The sequence below is a fragment of the Rattus rattus genome, chromosome 8, assembly GCF_011064425.1.
Source record: "Rattus rattus isolate New Zealand chromosome 8, Rrattus_CSIRO_v1, whole genome shotgun sequence".
NCBI lineage: Eukaryota > Metazoa > Chordata > Mammalia > Rodentia > Muridae > Rattus > Rattus rattus.
The window spans coordinates 56,817,174-56,835,737 of NC_046161.1; the positions used below are offsets into that span (position 1 = coordinate 56,817,174).

General features: G+C 54.0%; 1 protein-coding gene and 1 non-coding gene across 2 annotated transcripts in view; one reads left to right on the plus strand and one right to left on the minus strand.

Annotated features, from left to right (window-relative positions):
* The window catches only part of Coro2b (coronin 2B), a 111,181-nt gene extending 93,098 nt beyond the window's left edge, over positions 1-18,083 (minus strand). Inside the window, exon 1 of the mRNA XM_032909371.1 lies at positions 17,890-18,083. Coding sequence (XP_032765262.1) covers positions 17,890-17,904 — 15 coding nt within the window. The 5' untranslated portion in view covers positions 17,905-18,083. The remainder of the gene's footprint in view (positions 1-17,889) is intronic.
* Positions 8,235-8,341, plus strand: LOC116908461. The gene has a single exon (XR_004388979.1). It is a non-coding gene; the product is annotated as a U6 spliceosomal RNA (small nuclear RNA).
* Positions 18,084-18,564: the final 481 nt, after the last annotated feature.

Consider the following 18,564-nt stretch of genomic DNA (forward strand, 5'->3'; position numbering starts at 1 on the left):
CACTGCTTCAGTTGAATGCATACAGGACCGGGCATAGAGGGAGCACACCTTGCTGCATCCCGTACTTCCTGCCGCGGGCCTCAGGGCTCACGCTATGGCAATAAGGGTGATACATTCTGACACAACCACCTCATCCTGGCAGGGACCTGAAGCCAGGGCTCATGCTGACTGGGTTGTAGGATAAGATCAGGAAGCTTCTCCAGGAAGGGGAGCAGAGATGGTCGGCCTGAGTTTGAGGCCAGCAGGTGGTCTAAACAGAAGTTAAGGGAGTGTGGAAGGCATCCAGGTGAGTGGTTACGTCAGAGGGATGCTAGCGGGGTCCCTCCTTTACTTCCTGTTCCTCTCTTCCAGCCCGGCCCTCCCTGGTGAACCTACAACATGGCTACCTCAACTTCAGTCCCCCGCAGCTTCTCTCAAAAGAAATCACGATTTCAGACCCCAGCAGCCCTCGTCAGAACAGGATTCCTTCTGTAAAAGGTCCTCATGGTTCTCACTCATCTCCATACGGACTTGTCTGTTTTCCCGCCGGAGCACCCAGCCAGGAGCCCAGCAGAGAGGAGCTACGGGGAAGGGCAGAGAGGCCAGCTCTAGTCCAATGGGAAGATTGGGTCCTCAGCAGAGGAGGGGAGGGCTCTAGAACAGGAAGTGCACCGAGTCACCAGGTGCTCACCTCTCTAGGGCACCCACCTCCTGTTGGCTTCTGGAAGGTGGGACTTTCTAGTATCAGAGGAGTAGGCTGGGATGCCAAGCCGCAGCCCTCCACCCCCCTGCTCCCCCCTCCCCGCCCAGCTTGCACCTGGTGCATGGCCCACAACAATGGCTCTGAAACTGGCCGGCTGCCCCCGAGGCATCAAAGGCCATGTATCACACTGCGCTGACTGGGAATGAGGAACAGGGATGGGCACAGAACCACAGCTGGACTTTTGCCCGATCCCTCTTCTTTCTGCCCTGGTTTACCACAGTCACTTGGGTGACAGCCCTGTGCTCCATGGCAACAGGAGGGTTGTTTGTTAGAGCTTTCCCTTTCTCTCTTCTCTTTTGTGATAGGAGGAGAGCAGCCACCAGAAAGCTCTATTGGCTAAAAGCAGGACTTTTGAGAGAGGCAAACATTATAAGACATGTGACAGAATCCAGAGCCACCTCAGCCTGCCATGTGACCTTGGCTGTGCCACCTAATCTGTATAAGCCTCAGTGTGCCCCTCTGCAAAATAGGCACAGTGTTACAGGCTGCGAGCAGGATGCTGGGAGACTCAGGTGGAAGACTCCATGTAGGCTAATGGAGGGTGGGAAATGAGAAAACCCAGTGCTACTCACTCTGCCCTCGGCTTTCCTGACAGATTTAAATTTCACAGCATCTTCACCACCTAAACCAGGCCAGCCCAGAAAAGTTGTGCCCCAAACCAGGAAAGGAGCAAGTCACCTTTTCCTGTCTCTTCTGCTTGACTGCGGAGTCTGTGACTTAAGAGCTTTTTGCTTTATTCAACCAGAGCTCCAATTACCCACAGAGTGTGTGTGTGTGTGTGTGTGTGTGTGTGTGTGTGTGTGTGTGAGAGAGAGAGAGAGAGAGAGAGAGAGAGAGAGAGAGAGAGAGAGAGAGAGAGAGAGAGAGAGGCTTCTGTTCAAAAATACTAATAAGTAGAAGCTGGGAGACAAGGAAGGACAACCTGAGGATGTCCTGAGCCCTCCTTAGTGCACCTAGTGGAACAGGAACACATGACCCAGGTTGGAGAATCTTCCTGAGAGGAGAGGTGACGGGGGAGCTACTAACTGGCTCCATGGGCCACAGGTCAGCAAACCTGGGCAATTGATGCAGAGATCCCTCTACAGTGATGCCCGGCTCCCAAATGTTCAGGATACCCCGCGTGCCATTTGGTAGCAGCATTCTTAGTCCCACTCTGTCAGCAGGGCTCATGCATCTCCTGATGGTATCTCTTTCCACAGCTCTCTGCCCTGGCTCGGATCCTCATAGCTCACCGTCGGTGCTGGGCGCAGGCCTCCAGCCTTATCTTCCTCCCCTCAGCTCTCAGGCAGTCAGTAGCTAGAGGCAGAGAGTGCTTTCTCCTCAGGCTCCCTTCTGACTCAGGAGCCATGCTGTCTGTGGCAGGCAAGGTCTTCCCAGCCTTCCAGCTGGCCACTGTCAGCCAGAGTCTTCAGAATTCCCATGCTCCACCCTTCTCTTCCTTCCACTCTTACCAAAGCTGCCCCGTCACGCCGGCCCTTGCCTGGCTGGGTATTTCTTAATGTCATTTACTTCCAATTGATGGGATGTTTATTTGTGCTCTGTATAGCCTCCCCGCCCTCCTGGGCCTGTCCTGAGGGCAGGGACCTCTTCTGTTTTGATCAGCGTGTAGATGTGACCCATTTTCTAGAACATTGGCTGGCCCAACACACCCTGAGTGAGAGATGCTGCAACTCCGCTGGGCTGCTGGGCTGCACCTTTTCCCTACTGTGCAATGGTGCTCGGCTGAACAGGCCACTCCCCCAATCTGGTCACCACCAGCCTCCATCTTCCCAGCCCCCACAGCTCCTCACATCCATTCATACTCAAGAATGTGCCCCCTTCCCAGAACCTGAGCAGGGTTCCTGGGTCCCGCTCAGCCCTCATTCACATACCTCCTCCTGCTTGCCTACCCACTTCCCAAAACAGAGTTCTGCTTCCTTAAAAGCTGGACAAACCTGTTCCCTCCTGGTCCTCTGAGCCAGAGGGATGGCTAGCATACAGCAGGTGCTTACTGGTTGCAGGTTGTGTATAATCTCGATTGCTCTAAGGAAACTGTGATTAACTACACCAGGGATAAAAGTCTATCCTGGGACCAGGGGCAGCAGGCTAGTCATGGAGCTGAAACTAGGATGCCAGTCCAGGAGGGTCCCAGAGCCACCTCCTGCAGCTCCAGGGCAGCTCTGGCCCCTCTCATGAGTGGCAGCAGATCTGACTGTGCTATCCAGCTTGGCATGGAGCCCCAGGCTTTCGAGTTTGAAGATTCGCCTGTCTGACCAACCGTCAGGACGGATTGCTACCTTACTCCTTGGTGCCTGCAACTCCCAGGGGAAATAAACCGGACACCGAATCTCCTTCCTGGGAGGAAATCCTGCCAGCATTCTCGGGACAAGGGACATTAAGGCCTAGCTACAGGAGGAAGGGGCCCTTTGTCCCAGCCACTGAGGCAGGGCAGTGCCTGTGTCAAGTGGGCACGCCCTCTGCTGTGACCCCATAAACTCACCTGGGCTGTGAACTTCCCATTCAGCCATTATCCTGGCTTTAAACCTTGCCTGTGGTGCCTTGGCACAGTGCAATGATTCTCCCACATGTCTGACCACACCAGACTCCTTCAGACCCTCTGAACACTGTCAAGGAGCAGACAGGACTGGATGGATAACTCATTCCTTTCAAAATTTCAGAATTAAAGGCCCAGTGAGGTTAGGTGAGCTGCCTATGGCCGCACAGCAATGACAGAGGCGGAACTCATAATAGGAGGTAGGCTGAGATTCCAGATGTGGTTTGAGGTCACCAGGGAAGGCTCTCTGGAATCAGGAAGGACGAGAGGACTCTCTGGCCTCTCCTGCATTCTCTTTCCTTCCTCAAAACACTCAGGCTCTGCCTGGCTTAGAACCCAGGCCAAGCCGACAGAGACACCAGAAGCTGACTTTCCCTGCGGCTTCTGCCCTTGAGGATCCGTTCAATAAACAGAGCCACTTTCTCATCTCCCTGCAAACATTTCAGGCAACACAAACAAACAGATCCTGCTTTTGATCTGCTACTGCTAACTCAGAAACAGGGCGTCTCTCCCAAGAAGAACTTCCCATCCCCAGCTCTGCAGAGCCCCCAGGGCAGTGAAGGACAGGGGATGGCAGGAAGCCGCCCTTCCTGCTGGGGCTGCTCACGGAGGAGGGGGGTGGGTGTGGGTGGGCGTAACCGGCTGGAGTCTTGGAGTTCTGTCCCTGTCAGAAGCACTAACTACCACCCATCCAGGAGGACTAGTGTGCAGTGTGTCTTCTGCTCTGCATCACTATTGCCCAGGATTGTATTTTAGGGAGGTCTGGTCCCCCCACCCCGCAGAAAAACACCACCTGCAGGGGAATCTCAGCCTGCAGCAGGAGGCTCTACCTGGAGCCCTGAACTTCATGGAAAGCCAAAGTCCTCAATAGTGACCCCACCAGCCCCTTTCCTTTATTTATCCCAATGTTCGTAGGGCACATTGCTCTTGGACCTGGAATACTCGGCAGCTCCTGTTGCCAACAGGATTCTGGTTTTCAGATGGTTATTTCCTATGCTGCCATCTAGCCCCACCCTGCACCCCAACAACAGGACTCTTCCCTGCACCTTGGAAGCCTAGATCCTCCTTTTTCTCCTTGTCCCACCAGCTCAGAAGTGTCACTGTCATCTCCAACTAGCCTTCCTTGATCACTGTCCTGCAGTGCCTCCCCCTCCTCCCCTCCTTCCCTCTTCCCCTCCTCCTCTCCTCCCCTCCTCCCCTCCTCCCTGTGGCTCTCGGTCCCAACCTCCCAGGAACCACTCCTATGGCTTCCTCCTTCATCTCATTGTCCAGAGAGAGAGCTGACTGCAATGCGGGTGTTACCAGCTGTCTAAGGGCCAGAACCAGACCTGACTGTTTTAGAAGGGATCTCGCCTAGTGTTTCCTAAACACACTACCACCTAGGACAGCTCCCTGAGGTCCTCGGTGCTCTCTGTGAATGCCAGGAGGTGGAAGACCAACTACTGAACTGTTTGCAAACCTCAGGACAACTTCTAGATGGTCATGGAAGAACAGTGAGTCACGTCACATCCAGGGTTCAGGTCCACGAGATGGCCCCAGAGACAAGAGGTCAAACCCGGCCAGGCGAGCCCCAGCTGGGGTTGCATTTCCAAGGTCCTAGGGCAGACCCCCAGCCTGGTCCCCCACGCCCATACCTGCTTGTGTGACACAAAGCAGCATCCTAGAGTAGGTGGGTTTATGAGAGCCAGGAAACATTTTGCATCTGTTTATGTTTTCACATATATGAAAAATGTGTGTAGCATGACCTACTGCACAAAACCCTCAGTGTGGTGAGGTGGAGTGGTGGATGTTTATATACACATTCACTCCTGCAACCATTACCACTCCAGAAGGTTCTTATGTTGACTCCTGGGTACCACTGAGAATGAGATAGAATTTCATCAGAGAAGAGCTCTGCTGTTGAATGAAGGAGACACAAGGGCACAACCAGGCAAGGTCCTAGCTGGGAAGATCCCCCACCCCCGCCCCAAATATCACGGGCACCAGGCTACCTAAGGTGCAGCAGTAAACCCAGTTCCTGAGATAGATGAAGGCCTCTTCTCAGGCCACGGGACTTGAACTCTGCCCTTCTACTGCAAGTCTCCTGAAGTCCTTCCAGAATGAGGAAGGATAAGAAGGATGGGGGTGTGCACAGCAGAGGACACACTCAGAAAGAGCTGCAGGCTTCAGGGTCTGGGAAATCAGGGAGGGGAGGAAGATAAACAAAGGCCACAGCAGGACAGCTGCGGGGCTCAAGTCACTCCTGAACCCAGTCGCAGGGGCAACCCAAGGTCACACAGGAAGTGAGGGCAGGATTCAGGCAGGAGTCCCACATGGCCTTGTCACTGTCCCTGGCCATGTCTTCCTGGGAGGAGATGGGCCTTACCCAGCTTCCCCTGTATCGAAGTCTAGGATGAAGGGCAGGGCGGTATCCTTAGGAAACAAGAAAGGTGCTGGGCATGCCTGCTTCTTCTCTGTCTCCGGGGCAACACAAGTGGAGGCAGGTTCTCCAAAAGTCACACAGGGCCATGGCTTACTTCTTAAACTCTCTGTTAGGCTCAGCATCCAGAGTCCCGTGGCTCCTCCCTGCCTCCCTGCCTTGGCTCAACCTCCATGCTCATGCCCCCAGTCTAGTACTCCCAGCTCTTGTCCGGCCCACACTGAATTAAATGTGTGTCCCCACCCCCCACTGTTGCTCACATTCCTCCTTCTGTGCCCCTCACCTGTCCTGACCCGAGCATCCTAAAGACAGGTTTTCCCCACAGATACTGTCCCACGGTCCCAGCCCATTCCTCAGGGAACCACAGCTCTGAGCAGGTACCTCTTATCACTGTCCTCTGTGCCCTGCCTGGCATCCCCTTCCCCAACTCCCCTGCATCCACCCGTTCTTGAGTGGCCTGGTCTCCCTACAGAGACACAATGCTTCGGTTTAACCCTGTATGCATCCCCAGGGCAGCTGGGGGCCTAGCCCACAAATCTTCACACAAATCTTTGCACGGGGTCTGGGGGAGGAAAGCAGTCAGTGCGGAGCCCGTCAGAGACCCTCACTGTGCCTCTTCTCTTCAGATCTGCTCAACTGTGGATGCTAGAGCTCACCCTGCACCGCTACCCCTTCTGAGGGGCTTCAGTCTGAAAGCCAGGCCCAGAAAAGGACAATGGCTGAGAGGTTACCCTTCAAGCTAACAAAAGCTAAAGGCCCAGAGGGACCTGGGGACGGATAGCTCAGTTGGTAGCGTGCTTGCTTAGCATGAACGAGGGTCTGGGTTTGAATCCAGCGCTGCAGTTCAACGAGAACAGAATGAAATCGCTGCACGGCGGCGCACAACTACGGTCCCAGTGCTGGAGAGGCACAGGCAGGAGGATTTAGGAGTTCAAGGTTACCCTAGGGATAGAGGAAATTCAAGGCTAACCTGGGCTGTATGACAAAAATCCTGCTTTAAAGCAACTAAAGGTCTGAAAGGGGCTGGACTCTAAAGTGGGTCTAAGCTGGAAGCTTGAAAAGGCACATCTAGAAAAGAAAGGCCAGGATCCCATTCACTGCCTACCAGCCACAGCCAGGCCAGGGGCTTCTCAGAGCTTCTGCATGCCTGAGGCTATGCAGACAGTATCCTGCAGCCAGTTCCTTCTTTAGCCTTCCCTGCTATGAGAGCCAGGGTGAACACAGTTTTGTGCACTTCCCTGGAGACTGTTTCCCCAACTGAAAGATGTGGGTCACGGTAGAGTTTTGGGGTGCATGAAGTAAGGGGTCACATAGTGCATAGTGAAGGGACAGGCCTTTGAGAACCCTTCTTCCCACTCTTTTACTTAAAAGCCAAGGCTCACACAGTCCCAGCTTCAGGATGCTCCAGCAAGATGGTCCTCCTTGGCCCCACAGGGGTAGCTTTGTTTACTGCTCCCGAGAACCCATTCCTTCCTCCCCCACCCCCCCCGTCTTCTCTTTCTCTCCCTCAAGTCGGAGTTTCAGCCATAACTTGGCTGAGACTCTCCTTAGGCTGGTGATAGGGGCTGGCCAGAGGAAAGCTCTTAGCAACCCAGGCTCCCAACCCAGGGCCTCAATGAATAAAGGAGGGAGAGCTGGCCAGAGCACAGCATGCCAGGAAGAGGTTTCCAACAGGGACTGCAGAGGCCACAGTGGCAGCCTGGCAGACCTCCATAATTCCAGGCCGCTGGTGGAGAAGAGATCAGAGATTGCTCCTCCTATCTCTCCCACTGCTGGAACCAGGCCTCTAAACACGGTACTCTTGGCCGTTCCCCTAAAGAACCAACCCTCTCCACTCAGGGGCCCCTTCCAATTCAGGCTAAACTCTCTTAAGTCTTCTCAAGATTCTGGAACTTTCCACCCTTAACCTTTAAATCAGTCTGCTGCTATCAGGCAAGTACACAGGGCTGAGAACCCTCTGCTTGACTGCAACTCGATAACTTGGGGTACGGGAACCTCCATCCCACAGAGCTATATCCTTCCCAGACCCTCTCAGCCAGGGCTTCTGGGTCTCTATTGGTTCCTTGGCAAACAGGGGCGGTGGGGGTGGGGCACATCCCTACACATCTTCTGTGCTCCTCTGGCTCCTGCAGGCCCAGAGAATGGAGCCCCAGCAGCAGCATTTGGCCCGTATCTTGGGTTTGCTCATGTCTTGTTCCAGAGATCCTCATACACCCTTGCTAAAGAGCTTGGCCCTTGAACAGATGTCGTGGGAGGAATAAGCCTGGAGCCTCTCCGCAGGCTCACAATTAAGTCAGGGAGCCAGAGAACAGACTCGGAAATCATCAGTATGCAGCTGGGCATGTAGTCCAGTGGGTAGAGTACTTGCTTAGCAACCACAAAGACTTGGGTTCAGTTCCCAGCACCTTGTAAGCCCGGAGTGGGGGTGGATGGATGCTGATACTCAGGAGGTGGGGGCAGAAGAACCAAGAGTCCACAGGCATCATTAACTACATATCAGTTTGAGGCTGACCCGGAAACCATGTTAAAAAAAACATACTGTGCTCGCTTCGGCAGCACATATACTAAAATTGGAACGACACAGAGAAGATTAGCATGGCCCCTGCGCAAGAATGACACACAAATTCATGAATTGTTCCACATTTAAAAAAATACATCACACATGTTGGGCTCTACCTCAGCTGGGATGCTGGGTATCCCAAAGCTCCAAGGACAGAGAAATTAGTGTGCCCTAGGATCCTGAAAGAAAGGGCTACTCAGACCTTCAAGTAGCCTCATAATAACTGGGGTCTGTTCTCAGAGATCACAATGGCTATGACAGGAAGCTAGACAGGATCTTTAGAGGACAGGTAGAAGACAACGAAGTTATCAGAAGACTTCTCGGGTCAGAAGACCTCCATCCCCAGAAACCCGACTTTCACTGGGGATTTCAGCTAAGGGGCCTTTCCTGTGGTCAGCGGAGCAGCAAGAACAAAGCCTCCAGGAGTTGCCTCTGTCCCCTTCTTTGCCAACAGCTTTCCATGCCCTGGCAATCCTGCCAGTTTCTGGATCCAAAGCCGTGAGTACAGAAAGAAAATTCAAGGCAAGGCATTGGCCTGTTAGGGTTAATTTTGTTAAGCTAGCAAGGGTGTTCCTTCTCACCCCAAGGCAAAGCAGACTGGCACCCCGGGGATCAGGGTGTATTCATAGCAAGGCTCCTTTCTGTCCATCTACTGATGGTGACCTACACTGATCGGCAGGATCAGGCTCTGGGACTGTGTGGGACCTCCCTCTTCTGTGAGGTGCGCAGCTGCCGGGAAGTAATGCCGGGAAGTAAGATGCCACATCGGGGGCTCAGTGCTTTATCTGGTTAAAATTTAAAATCAAAGCAGCATGTGTGTGTGTGTGTGTGTGTGTGTGTGTGTGTGTGTGTGTGTGTGTGGTCTTCCTCAGTTGATCTCCACCTTCTTTTTTGAGATGGTCTCGCACCAAACCTGAAGCTCACCAATTAGGTTAGACAGGTTGACCAGGAAGCCCCAGATCTTCGTGTCTCTCTGTCTGTCCAGCCCTAGGATACTCGGGTTTTGGAGGTCCCAACTCAGGTCCTCATGCTTACGCAAACACTTCACTGACGGAGCCATCTCTCCACGGACCCACAACCACAGCTGTTTTACAGGCACACCGTGTGTCCCAAGCATATTGAAACAGCACAGATCGACCGAACAGGGAGAAAGAACATCAACTTCTCGTCTACACCGAGCAGGAACAGGGGCTGTTTGGAAGAGCTTCCTTTCCGCCCACAGGTTATGAATCAATCCTGGTCGGGACTGCAGTGGGGGGACATTAGCTAGCTATTGAGTGAGACTGCATAGCCCTGCAGACAGCGAGATACCGGCATGGGGGCAGCGGGCACAGAGAAGACATCTTTGTAGATCGTTCATACGATTTACATGTTTGCAGGGAGAGAACAGGGACTTGGACATGTCCAGGGCCTAGTCCAACACTGCACAGGCAAACAGAGCAAAGGGCAAGGCCTGAGCCTTCCGTCTCGAGCTCTCTCGCTCTGGCCATGCTCTGGGCTTGCTGCCTTGCCTGACAGTAGTTAGGCCAAAGGCCCTGGAGTCAGGCTGAGGCCGAGGACTTGCTGTGCATGCTTAGCTACCTCTCTGCCTTCTGCAACTGTGGGATTTCTCATAGTCAAGGACCTTGTAGGTTTCCATAAAGATCGATACACTAATAATGTGAACTACTGTTTTGTAGTGCTAGAGATAGAACCTAGGCCCTGTCATTGCTGGGCAAGTGCTCTATCAGTGAGCCACACTCTCAGCCCCTCTTCAAATACTTATAGTGTGGGTGGGGGGTGACAATTCAGTCTGTAAGATGCAATCATAAAGACTTGGGTTGAATCTCGGTCTGGTGGCAAACTGTAAGCTCAGAAGGCAGACTGGGAGGGGCTTTTGACCTCGCTGGCCAGACAAGTCTCTGAATCAGTGGGTTCCAGGCTAGTTCTATATGTGAGCTCTCTCTCTCTCTCTCTCTCTCTCTCTCTCTCTCTCTCTCTCTCTCTCTCTCTCTCTCCACACACACACACACACACACACACACACACACACACACACACACACACACACACATATCCTAAGCCCTTTGGAAGTATTAGCTACTTTCTTACTGTTGATGCCCTTGAAAATAGGAATCTGTACCAGTGAGTGAGAGACTGGGAGCTGCTTCCTAACTCAGCAGCACTCAGGAGCAAATGGAAGGAACAGACAGAACTAGCACCAGTCCTAACCCTCAAACGTTGCTGTGGGGCCCATAGTCCCGGGGAGCTTGACCCTATGAACTAGGCTTTCCTGGAGTTAACCCTGAGCATGGGGTCCCGGGAGCCCTCCTCAGTGGAGCCCTTGTCCTCACAGGCCCCAGTGCATGTGCGCCGTGTTTAGCTCAAGCCTGTGGCACGTGTGCTGTGGTTGTTTAGCTCCCACTTTCTCGATGTTCCAGGGTGCAGATGCCCAACTGCGGGGCAGTGGCTTTTGAACACCTGCACAGACTTCCCCACAGGGCCACTTTAAAGTCCAAAGCCCAGTCTAGTTGGTAAGAAAAGCTCCAAGAATGCAACTTGCCAAGACTGAGCCCGAGGGGATGGAAGGTGGGGAATCTCTCTGCCAGAGCCTGCTTGCCTTTTTCCAGAGCTCATCTGGAAACAAATGACCTCACTCTGTAGCCTGGGGCCAGAGTGACTGACCATGCCATGTCCAGCTTCCCTTAGCCAGGTTAGGGTCCTTTTTCCATTGCTGACTCTCAGGCCAGGGGAGGGAAGAAAGCCATGGTTAGGAGACCTACATCTGGGTCAGCCTCCATTCTGCCTGACTGCAGGTCACGTGGCTTTTGAGTGCTGGATTCTTCAGAGCATCCTGCAGCACAGCATCCTAGGCAGTAAGTGAGATGATCCCCATATCCCACACTCCTTCCTGTGCTGTGAAGGCAAAGTCCCCATGGGCATTGGAGTTCAGACATTTGCTCATCCTGACCTCTCACTGAGCCTCTCACCTACTCCTAGGTGACCCCTGCTCTCCATCCTTTACACAGTTCAAATCACCTCCTGACCCTACCTACTAAAAGGATCAAGGCAGGACAGAGATTGGTCCAGGCCCCCGAAGCTGCTGACTTCACTGCCAGCACTCAGGATACTAGTTAGTTTCCTTTCTTCTTGTCTTAAAGCTCACTGCCAGGTAAGTGTGGTAAGTATTTCACTTCCTCCAGAGCTAGAAATTACCCCTATAAATGTTCCTGTTATCAATCCCAACTACTAGATGGGAAGCACATTCAGAGAGATTACGTGGCTTGCCCAAGAACACAGAGCAAGAGAGTAGGCTATCTGACTGCAAAACCTGCCTTCTCCTGCCATGGCGCCCTCCTTCACCAGGAACTGGAAGAGAAGCCGGCTTTCGGATGGGTTTGGACCAGAGTCTTCCATTCTCAGTGTTGGGAATGGAGGTGAGTTTGCAGGTACCACTCGCTGTTATGACCGGCCTGGCAGCATAGTCCATGCACCTCCTGTCAGACACCATGTGCTGGACAAGATGTCTTCTGTCCTTAGAACAGATGATACCTCCCAGTTCTGCAAGGTACACACTTAGTTCCACCATGGTGACGGCTAATGTTGAAGGACGGCGAATTGGAAGAGGACATTGGAAAGGCGGAGAACTTCCAAGTCAGCATTGGGCTTGCGTTCGCCTCTGACCCACATCAGCTCTCTGACTAGGGTGTGGTGACCTCTCCACCCACAAGGCTGTTTACTCATCCTTAAACCAAGAGGGCTCTCCAGGGTGCAGATGGCCTAAGGATTCAGGGCTGTGGCTCATACATGCGCTCTGTAAATTGAGTCCCCAGCAAACCTCCACAGCCCCCAGTGCTTCCTTAATTAATTAGAAGGAAGGACCAGGCCAGAAACTGATTACAAAGTCCCTCCAGGGACCCTTGCAGGGGTGAGGGAAAGAAGGAAGAACCAGTGGCTGCTCCCCCTCCCCCACTCTTTCATGTCCCCAAGCAGCTGGTGCCACTCCAGACCCACAAAGGGAGGCTCATTCTAAACAGCTCCTTCTCATGTGGCAGCCATTGGCTTTGCATCTGCCCTGCCCTGGCAGGGCCTGCCTGTCCTGTGCCAGCTGCTCCCAGCTGCCCTGGCTGCAGGCTACTCTGGAGCTGGGGCCTGGGTCCCCAGAGGCCACCTAGTAAGCTCAGGGCAGTGTAGCTACACCACAGAAGAGAGAAGGAGCAGGGCTGGGCACACAGGGAGTCCACACATTGCCTCATCTTCTGGACAGCTTAACAGCTCTGTGAGCCAGACAGATGCAAATCAGTCATGGCTGCCCTTGTGCCAGGGGCCGAGACTCTGCTGGCAGTTGTGGCTCCAGCGGTGCTGGCTGGGGCTGTGTCTGCTCCAGTTTGCTGGGTCTGCCCAAGAGCTGTGGAAAAACTCACTCCATCCCTGAGCCTCCAGGCCCGAGGCTGCCAGGCCATGGGTCCTGCCAGCAGCTGCGCTCCTGACTGGCAAGCTCTGCACGACTTCACAGTCCTTCCCAGACAAGTCTAAGAGCAAGCCCAGGTGCCAAGGGGTGAGGTCTCCCATTTGAGAACACAGGGCCTTTAGGCCTAGCAGTAACAAAAGACTAATGACATTTCTAGAAAATGGGTTTTACTACTCTGTGGCAGAGATGGGAAGGAAGACAGAAGGAAGGAAGGAGCCTGCTTCTATTGAGTGCTTACAGCATGCAGGCAGGAAGGAGCCTGCATCTATAGAGTGCTTACAGCATGCAGGCAGGAAGGAGCCTGCATCTATTGAGTGCTTACAGCATGCAGGCAGGAAGGAGCCTGCATCTATAGAGTGCTTACAGCATGCAGGCAGGAAGGAGCCTGCATCTATTGAGTGCTTACAGCATGCAGGCAGGAAGGAGCCTGCATCTATAGAGTGCTTACAGCATGCAGGCAGGAAGGAGCCTGCATCTATAGAGTGCTTACAGCATGCAGGCAGGAAGGAGCCTGCATCTATTGAGTGCTTACAGCATGCAGGCAGGAAGGAGCCTGCATCTATAGAGTGCTTACAGCATGCAGGCAGGAAGGAGCCTGCATCTATTAAGTGCTTACAGCATGCAGGCAGGAAGGAGCCTGCATCTATAGAGTGCTTACAGCATGCAGGCAGGAAGGAGCCTGCATCTATTGAGTGCTTACAGCATGCAGGCAGGAAGGAGCCTGCATCTATTGAGTGCTTACAGCATGCAGGCAGGAAGGAGCCTGCATCTATTAAGTGCTTACAGCATGCAGGCAGGACTGAGTGCTCCTGACTGCCACCTGTGCAGCCCTGAGATCTAACTTGGGATTCCGTCTCATCACTTCCGTCCCTGCTCCTCTGAGGTCCTGCAGGGCCTGGACTGTGTCTTGTGTAGTCTATGTCCCTGGTAACAAGCCATGGGCTGGTGTAGGTAGGCATCCTGGGGAATGAGGGCTGAGTGAATGCTGAATGGCTAAGCCACATGCCTTCCTGCACCGGAGTACCAGGCACATGGAGGCAGGGCAAGAGGCAAGAGGAGGCACAAGGGGCTGTAGGATGAAGAGCTGGGTTTCCTCTGGCAGTTCGGGGCCACTGGACCAGGTTTGTGACCTTTAGCTCACCTCCCTTCCTGGTCAGAGGTAGAAGAAAGGGAGGAAGTAATGATGGGTTGTCAGGATCCAGGCTAAACTATGGGTTTGAACTCCTTCACCATCCTGACAGTGAGACTTCAGCATTGCTTTGACCTTGGCACACACACACACACACACACACACACACACACACACACACACACACACACACTGGATGAGGAGATGGTCCAGCAGAGAGGAATCTCAGTAGCACAGACAGGGAAAGCTGAGGGCGGAGGGTTACTAGAATCTGGCTGAATGCTATCATTGAGGCTGCCTGAGGTCTCTTTTAAGAATAACTCCACCAGGAAGGAGGGCGTTCAGAATTCAAAGACCAGCTTTCAGCCCTCCAGCTCCAGACTGACCAATGGCTGGAGCAAGCAGGTCATGACCTGTGCTCCCAGGATCTCGGGTCCCTCATTTTCCAAGGAAAAGCGTAGGATGTTTGACGTCGCTAACATTCTGCTCTCTGCTGGTGGCTCCCCGGATGCCCAGGAGGCGTTTGATCTTTGCCAAACACCATTTCCTGGGCAGGGCCATGCCATCCACGTCCCCTTCCTTTTCAGAGGGAGCCAGGTGCTCCCATAAGCAGGCTGAGACTGTGATTAAGGAAGAAGGAAGAAGGCTGGTCTACAAAGAAGGCCACAGACATGGTGACAATGTCACCCCCTTTCCTGGAGTCACTGTTCAGATAGGAGGTAGCTGCCATAGTGGGTGGCCTCTACCCACATGCTCACCCATAGGTCCTCCTCATGGTCAGTTGATTCCTGCCACTTGGGGTACATTGCGATCTCCAAGTTAGCCTCAGAGCCTAAAAAGCTCACTACACACCCAGTGGCTCTCAACCTTCCTAAGGCTGCAATCCTTTAACACAGTTCCTTGCATTGTGGTCACCCTTAGCCAGAAAGTTATTTCTGCCGTTACTTCATAACTGTAATTTTGCTACTGTTAGGAATCGTAATGTAAATATCTGATATGTGACTCTAAACGGGGTCACGACCTGCAGGTTGAGAACCACTGCTCTAACTCAACACAGTATAAATAGACAAGCCCAGCCAGTGTAGACCTCTTCCTAGACCTACGAGCTCCACCCCTAGTACTATCTCAATCAAAAGCTAGCAAGAGATCACCAACCACCTCCACACAGATCAGACTTTTTTCTTCCAGCCTATGACCTTGTGCTTTGCATGCAGTTCTGATTCCTTTCACGCTCCGATCTACCTGACAGGGGTTCAGATGTTGCGAGGTCGGGGGAGCAAAATCTGCACAGGAGTCAGGGACTGGATCTAGATAGAACACCAGGAAGGGCAGGCGTGAGAATTGAGCACAAAAGTGGTCTGGAGTGCCTGTCACCAGGAAGCAGCCTCTGGGCTCTTCTAAAGGGCGAGCTGTGTAGAACAGGCTGAGGCATGGCCTTGACCAGGTATTTCCAGGCTGGGGAGCTGCTCCCTGATCTTTCCCTCCACTGTTTTCATCCCCACCCCCCATAAAGGAATTAGGATAGCTTGGTAAAACACATTCAATAGAGATGCATGCACACCATAAGAAAAGTGTCCTACTATGTGTCCTCACCAGGCTAGAGAGTCCCAGCATGGCTGTGTGGCTGTTGGCACTTAGGGCAGATGCCCCTCCACAGATCCCTAGGCATTTGTGGCTCCCCATGAGGAATGGGATGGGAAAGGTTGAAAGACAGGGTGATTAGTGGGAAACTGGGGCTCAGCTCCCGCTGATTCTCTAGCAACTTCCTGCCTGCTTTTACCCTCTCTATATTGCCAAGTCCCTCTGAGAGCTCAGAGCCTGTGACCTCCACCACGCACTGGCCCAGGGGATTCTGTCAGGGGACATAGAGGTTCACTATGACTCTTCCTTTGGAGCAGGATGATCAGGGGATCATCCCTAGTCACTCTCTCTCCTACACTGTCCCTCGTTTCCCACCTTCTTTGTTGGGTTCCCCTTTTTAGTCTGTGAGTAACAGGACCACTTCCAAATGACAGTCCCAAGTATACCTTGTTAGAGCAGAAGACGTGGTTCGTTGGAACTAACTCCTGCCTAAAGCCTGAGGAAAGAAATGTCTGGTCCAAGGTCATACAACCTGGGACTAGAGGCCATGTCTTCTAACTCTCAGGGCAAGGAAAGAGCCTTGTTCAGTAGGCCTCCCTGTGCCTTACAAGAATGATGCTGTGCTGTGCAGGCCTGGTGCAGAGAGAAGAGACAGGGTTAAAGTGGGGATTCCATTTAATCCTCTGATCTGGCTTAAGCTGAAGCCACATTGGTTTCACGGAAGGGTTTGTTGGGGGCTGGGCAGGGAGGTATCGAGTGTTAGAGAATAATCCTTGTGTACCCAAGGGCGAGATCTGACAGTGGGGTAAGTGGGCCCCAGTTCCCCCGATCTCACCGTCCTAGGCCTCCAGACAGTGTCCCTCTGCTGTGCAAGCCCCACAGTCACACAGACCGATGTCTCAGCTGGAGACCGAGGGCAAATCCTAATCCTGCCATACCTATATTTGCTATGTGACCTTAGGCGAGTCACCTCACCTCTCTGAATCTCAGCTTCTCCTCAGTTAAACAGAGTCTTACATTCAAGGGAGAAAAGTTGTCTGAACCTGTGTACATAGACAGGAGAGGTCACCAGGTCAATCCTTGAAGGGTCATCTCCAGCCTTAACACTTAAGCCCCCACCCAGGGCCCCTGAATTACTCCTTAGCCCCCACATGCCTGCAGCTTTGGCATTTACAACCTCCATAGCAATACCTCTGCCTAACTGCACTTGTGTTCATTGAAAAACACCAAGACACTGACGCTTGACATAGCAACTTGTCAAAGTACCCTAAGCCCAGGCAATACACCCCCAGGCCTCAGGTTCCCATTCTCATAATGCTCCCAAATCCCAGAACTGAGGGCAACGACAAGGTCTGAAGTGCAGCCCAAGCCGGAGTGAGCACGTCACTGGGGCAAGGGGCTTATTAGAAGGATCTAGAATGGACACCCCAGCCTTTCCTGTCCAGCTTTGACCACAGTAGGCTGCCTATCCTGCTTGGCTTCCACCTCCCCAGCTGTGAGAACCAGCTGAACATCTGGGAAAGGTGGGGTCTGGCCTGAGGTATATAGATGACCAAATCCATGGCCAAGCCCAAGGCCAAGCCCAATGCCAGGTGTGAGGTCTGCTCTCCAACAGAAACCGGGAAGAGTATGGCGGGAGGGATGCTCCTTCCCAGTCTATACTCTCCACTTGTTTTCTCCACCAGTACCAAGGCCCATCTTATCACGCTCCCATTTCAGACAAGGAAACCGGAGTCCAAAGTAGGCTTAGCACTCCCCAGTAGAGAGGCTCAGGTCTGCCTTGGCCCTGGGCACATCCCACTGCCTCACCGGGCTCTTCTCTTAACTCCATCCTTCATACGGCAGAGAAGACATCCCGAAAAAGTTCATCAACCAACCCCGGGCTCCTGTGACAAGCCCAAGAACCTCTTCCAACCTGGAGTCTGCCAGGATGCCTACCTTCTCTTCTCTGTCATACTCCCTGCCCATCCCACCCGATGCGGTAGTACCTTCCCTGTCTCTGGCTGCCACTCAGGGACCCGGCAGCGCCTCTACAGGGTAGCTTTGGAGTGGGGCCCAAGCTTCTAGGGTAAATGGCAAAGACAGGCAGGTGGGGTTCAGTGAGCCTGACCAGGATGCCCAGCCCATCATCCCTGCATCATCAGCATGGGGGCCCTCAGTCCTCAGGGCGCGTGACACTGAGGGACAGATACCCAGTGCGCCAACCAGCCTGAAGCAGCTCTCCAGGGGTTAAAACTGCAGCACCTTCCACAAGGGTTAAAAATGCGGTCCCAGAGCGCACAGAGATGTGGTCCACAACGTCCAGGATGTGAAGGAGCATCCCCTCCCGGCATCCCGTAGTCCCCCGGGGGCCGAGCGACTCCTGGGAGCTGGAGCGCGCGCACGCGCGCGATCCCTTCCTGCGCCCCTCAGTCCCTGCCCGGGGGGCTATAGCATCCGTGGGTCCCCAGCGTGGCGACGATCTGAGCTGCTTACCTTTGTGACAGTCATGCAGAAAGCGGGCGGCGGGGCTGGGCGCGGGCGGCGGCGGGCGGCTGGGCCGGGCTGGGGACCGCGCGCTCTGGAGCCTGGCTGATGTCAGCCGCGGCCGAGCATCTATAATAGATGAGGCCGCCGCGCCGCAGGAAGGCGAGGCAGGAAGAAAGGCGGGCGGCGGGCCGCGCGGGGGGCGGGGAGGACCGACCGGGGACTCGCTACAAAGAGGAGGCGGAGGCAGAGGCGGGAGCGCAGTCCGGGCGCCTGACGGTCCCCAGCCCCGCACGTCCAGGCGCGGCCCCCCTCGGGCTCCTGGCACCTGCGGCCGGGGCCGTGGGCGGGGACCCGGCCTTCCTTGCCGCGTTGGCTCTGGGCGCCCGCTGAAGTCACAAGCTGGACGGGCGCGGTGCGCGGCCCGAAATGCCTTCCCAGGGCTGGTCGCCCCCTGGAGGTTCCCAAAGTCCACCCGCTACGGTCCCGCAGCTACCACAGGAGTTCAGGGTAGCCAGGAGAGCTCGTGGAAGCACTCTTTTGCATTTCAGAGATGAGCTCGCCTAAGGACAACGCGGTAACGTAGGAGGTGGCAGGACCTAAGTGGAAACTACTTGGACAGGGGCATAGGGCCCTGATGGGTCTTGGTTTGCCAGACTCTGCCCCGAGGCTCTCTGCTTGGTG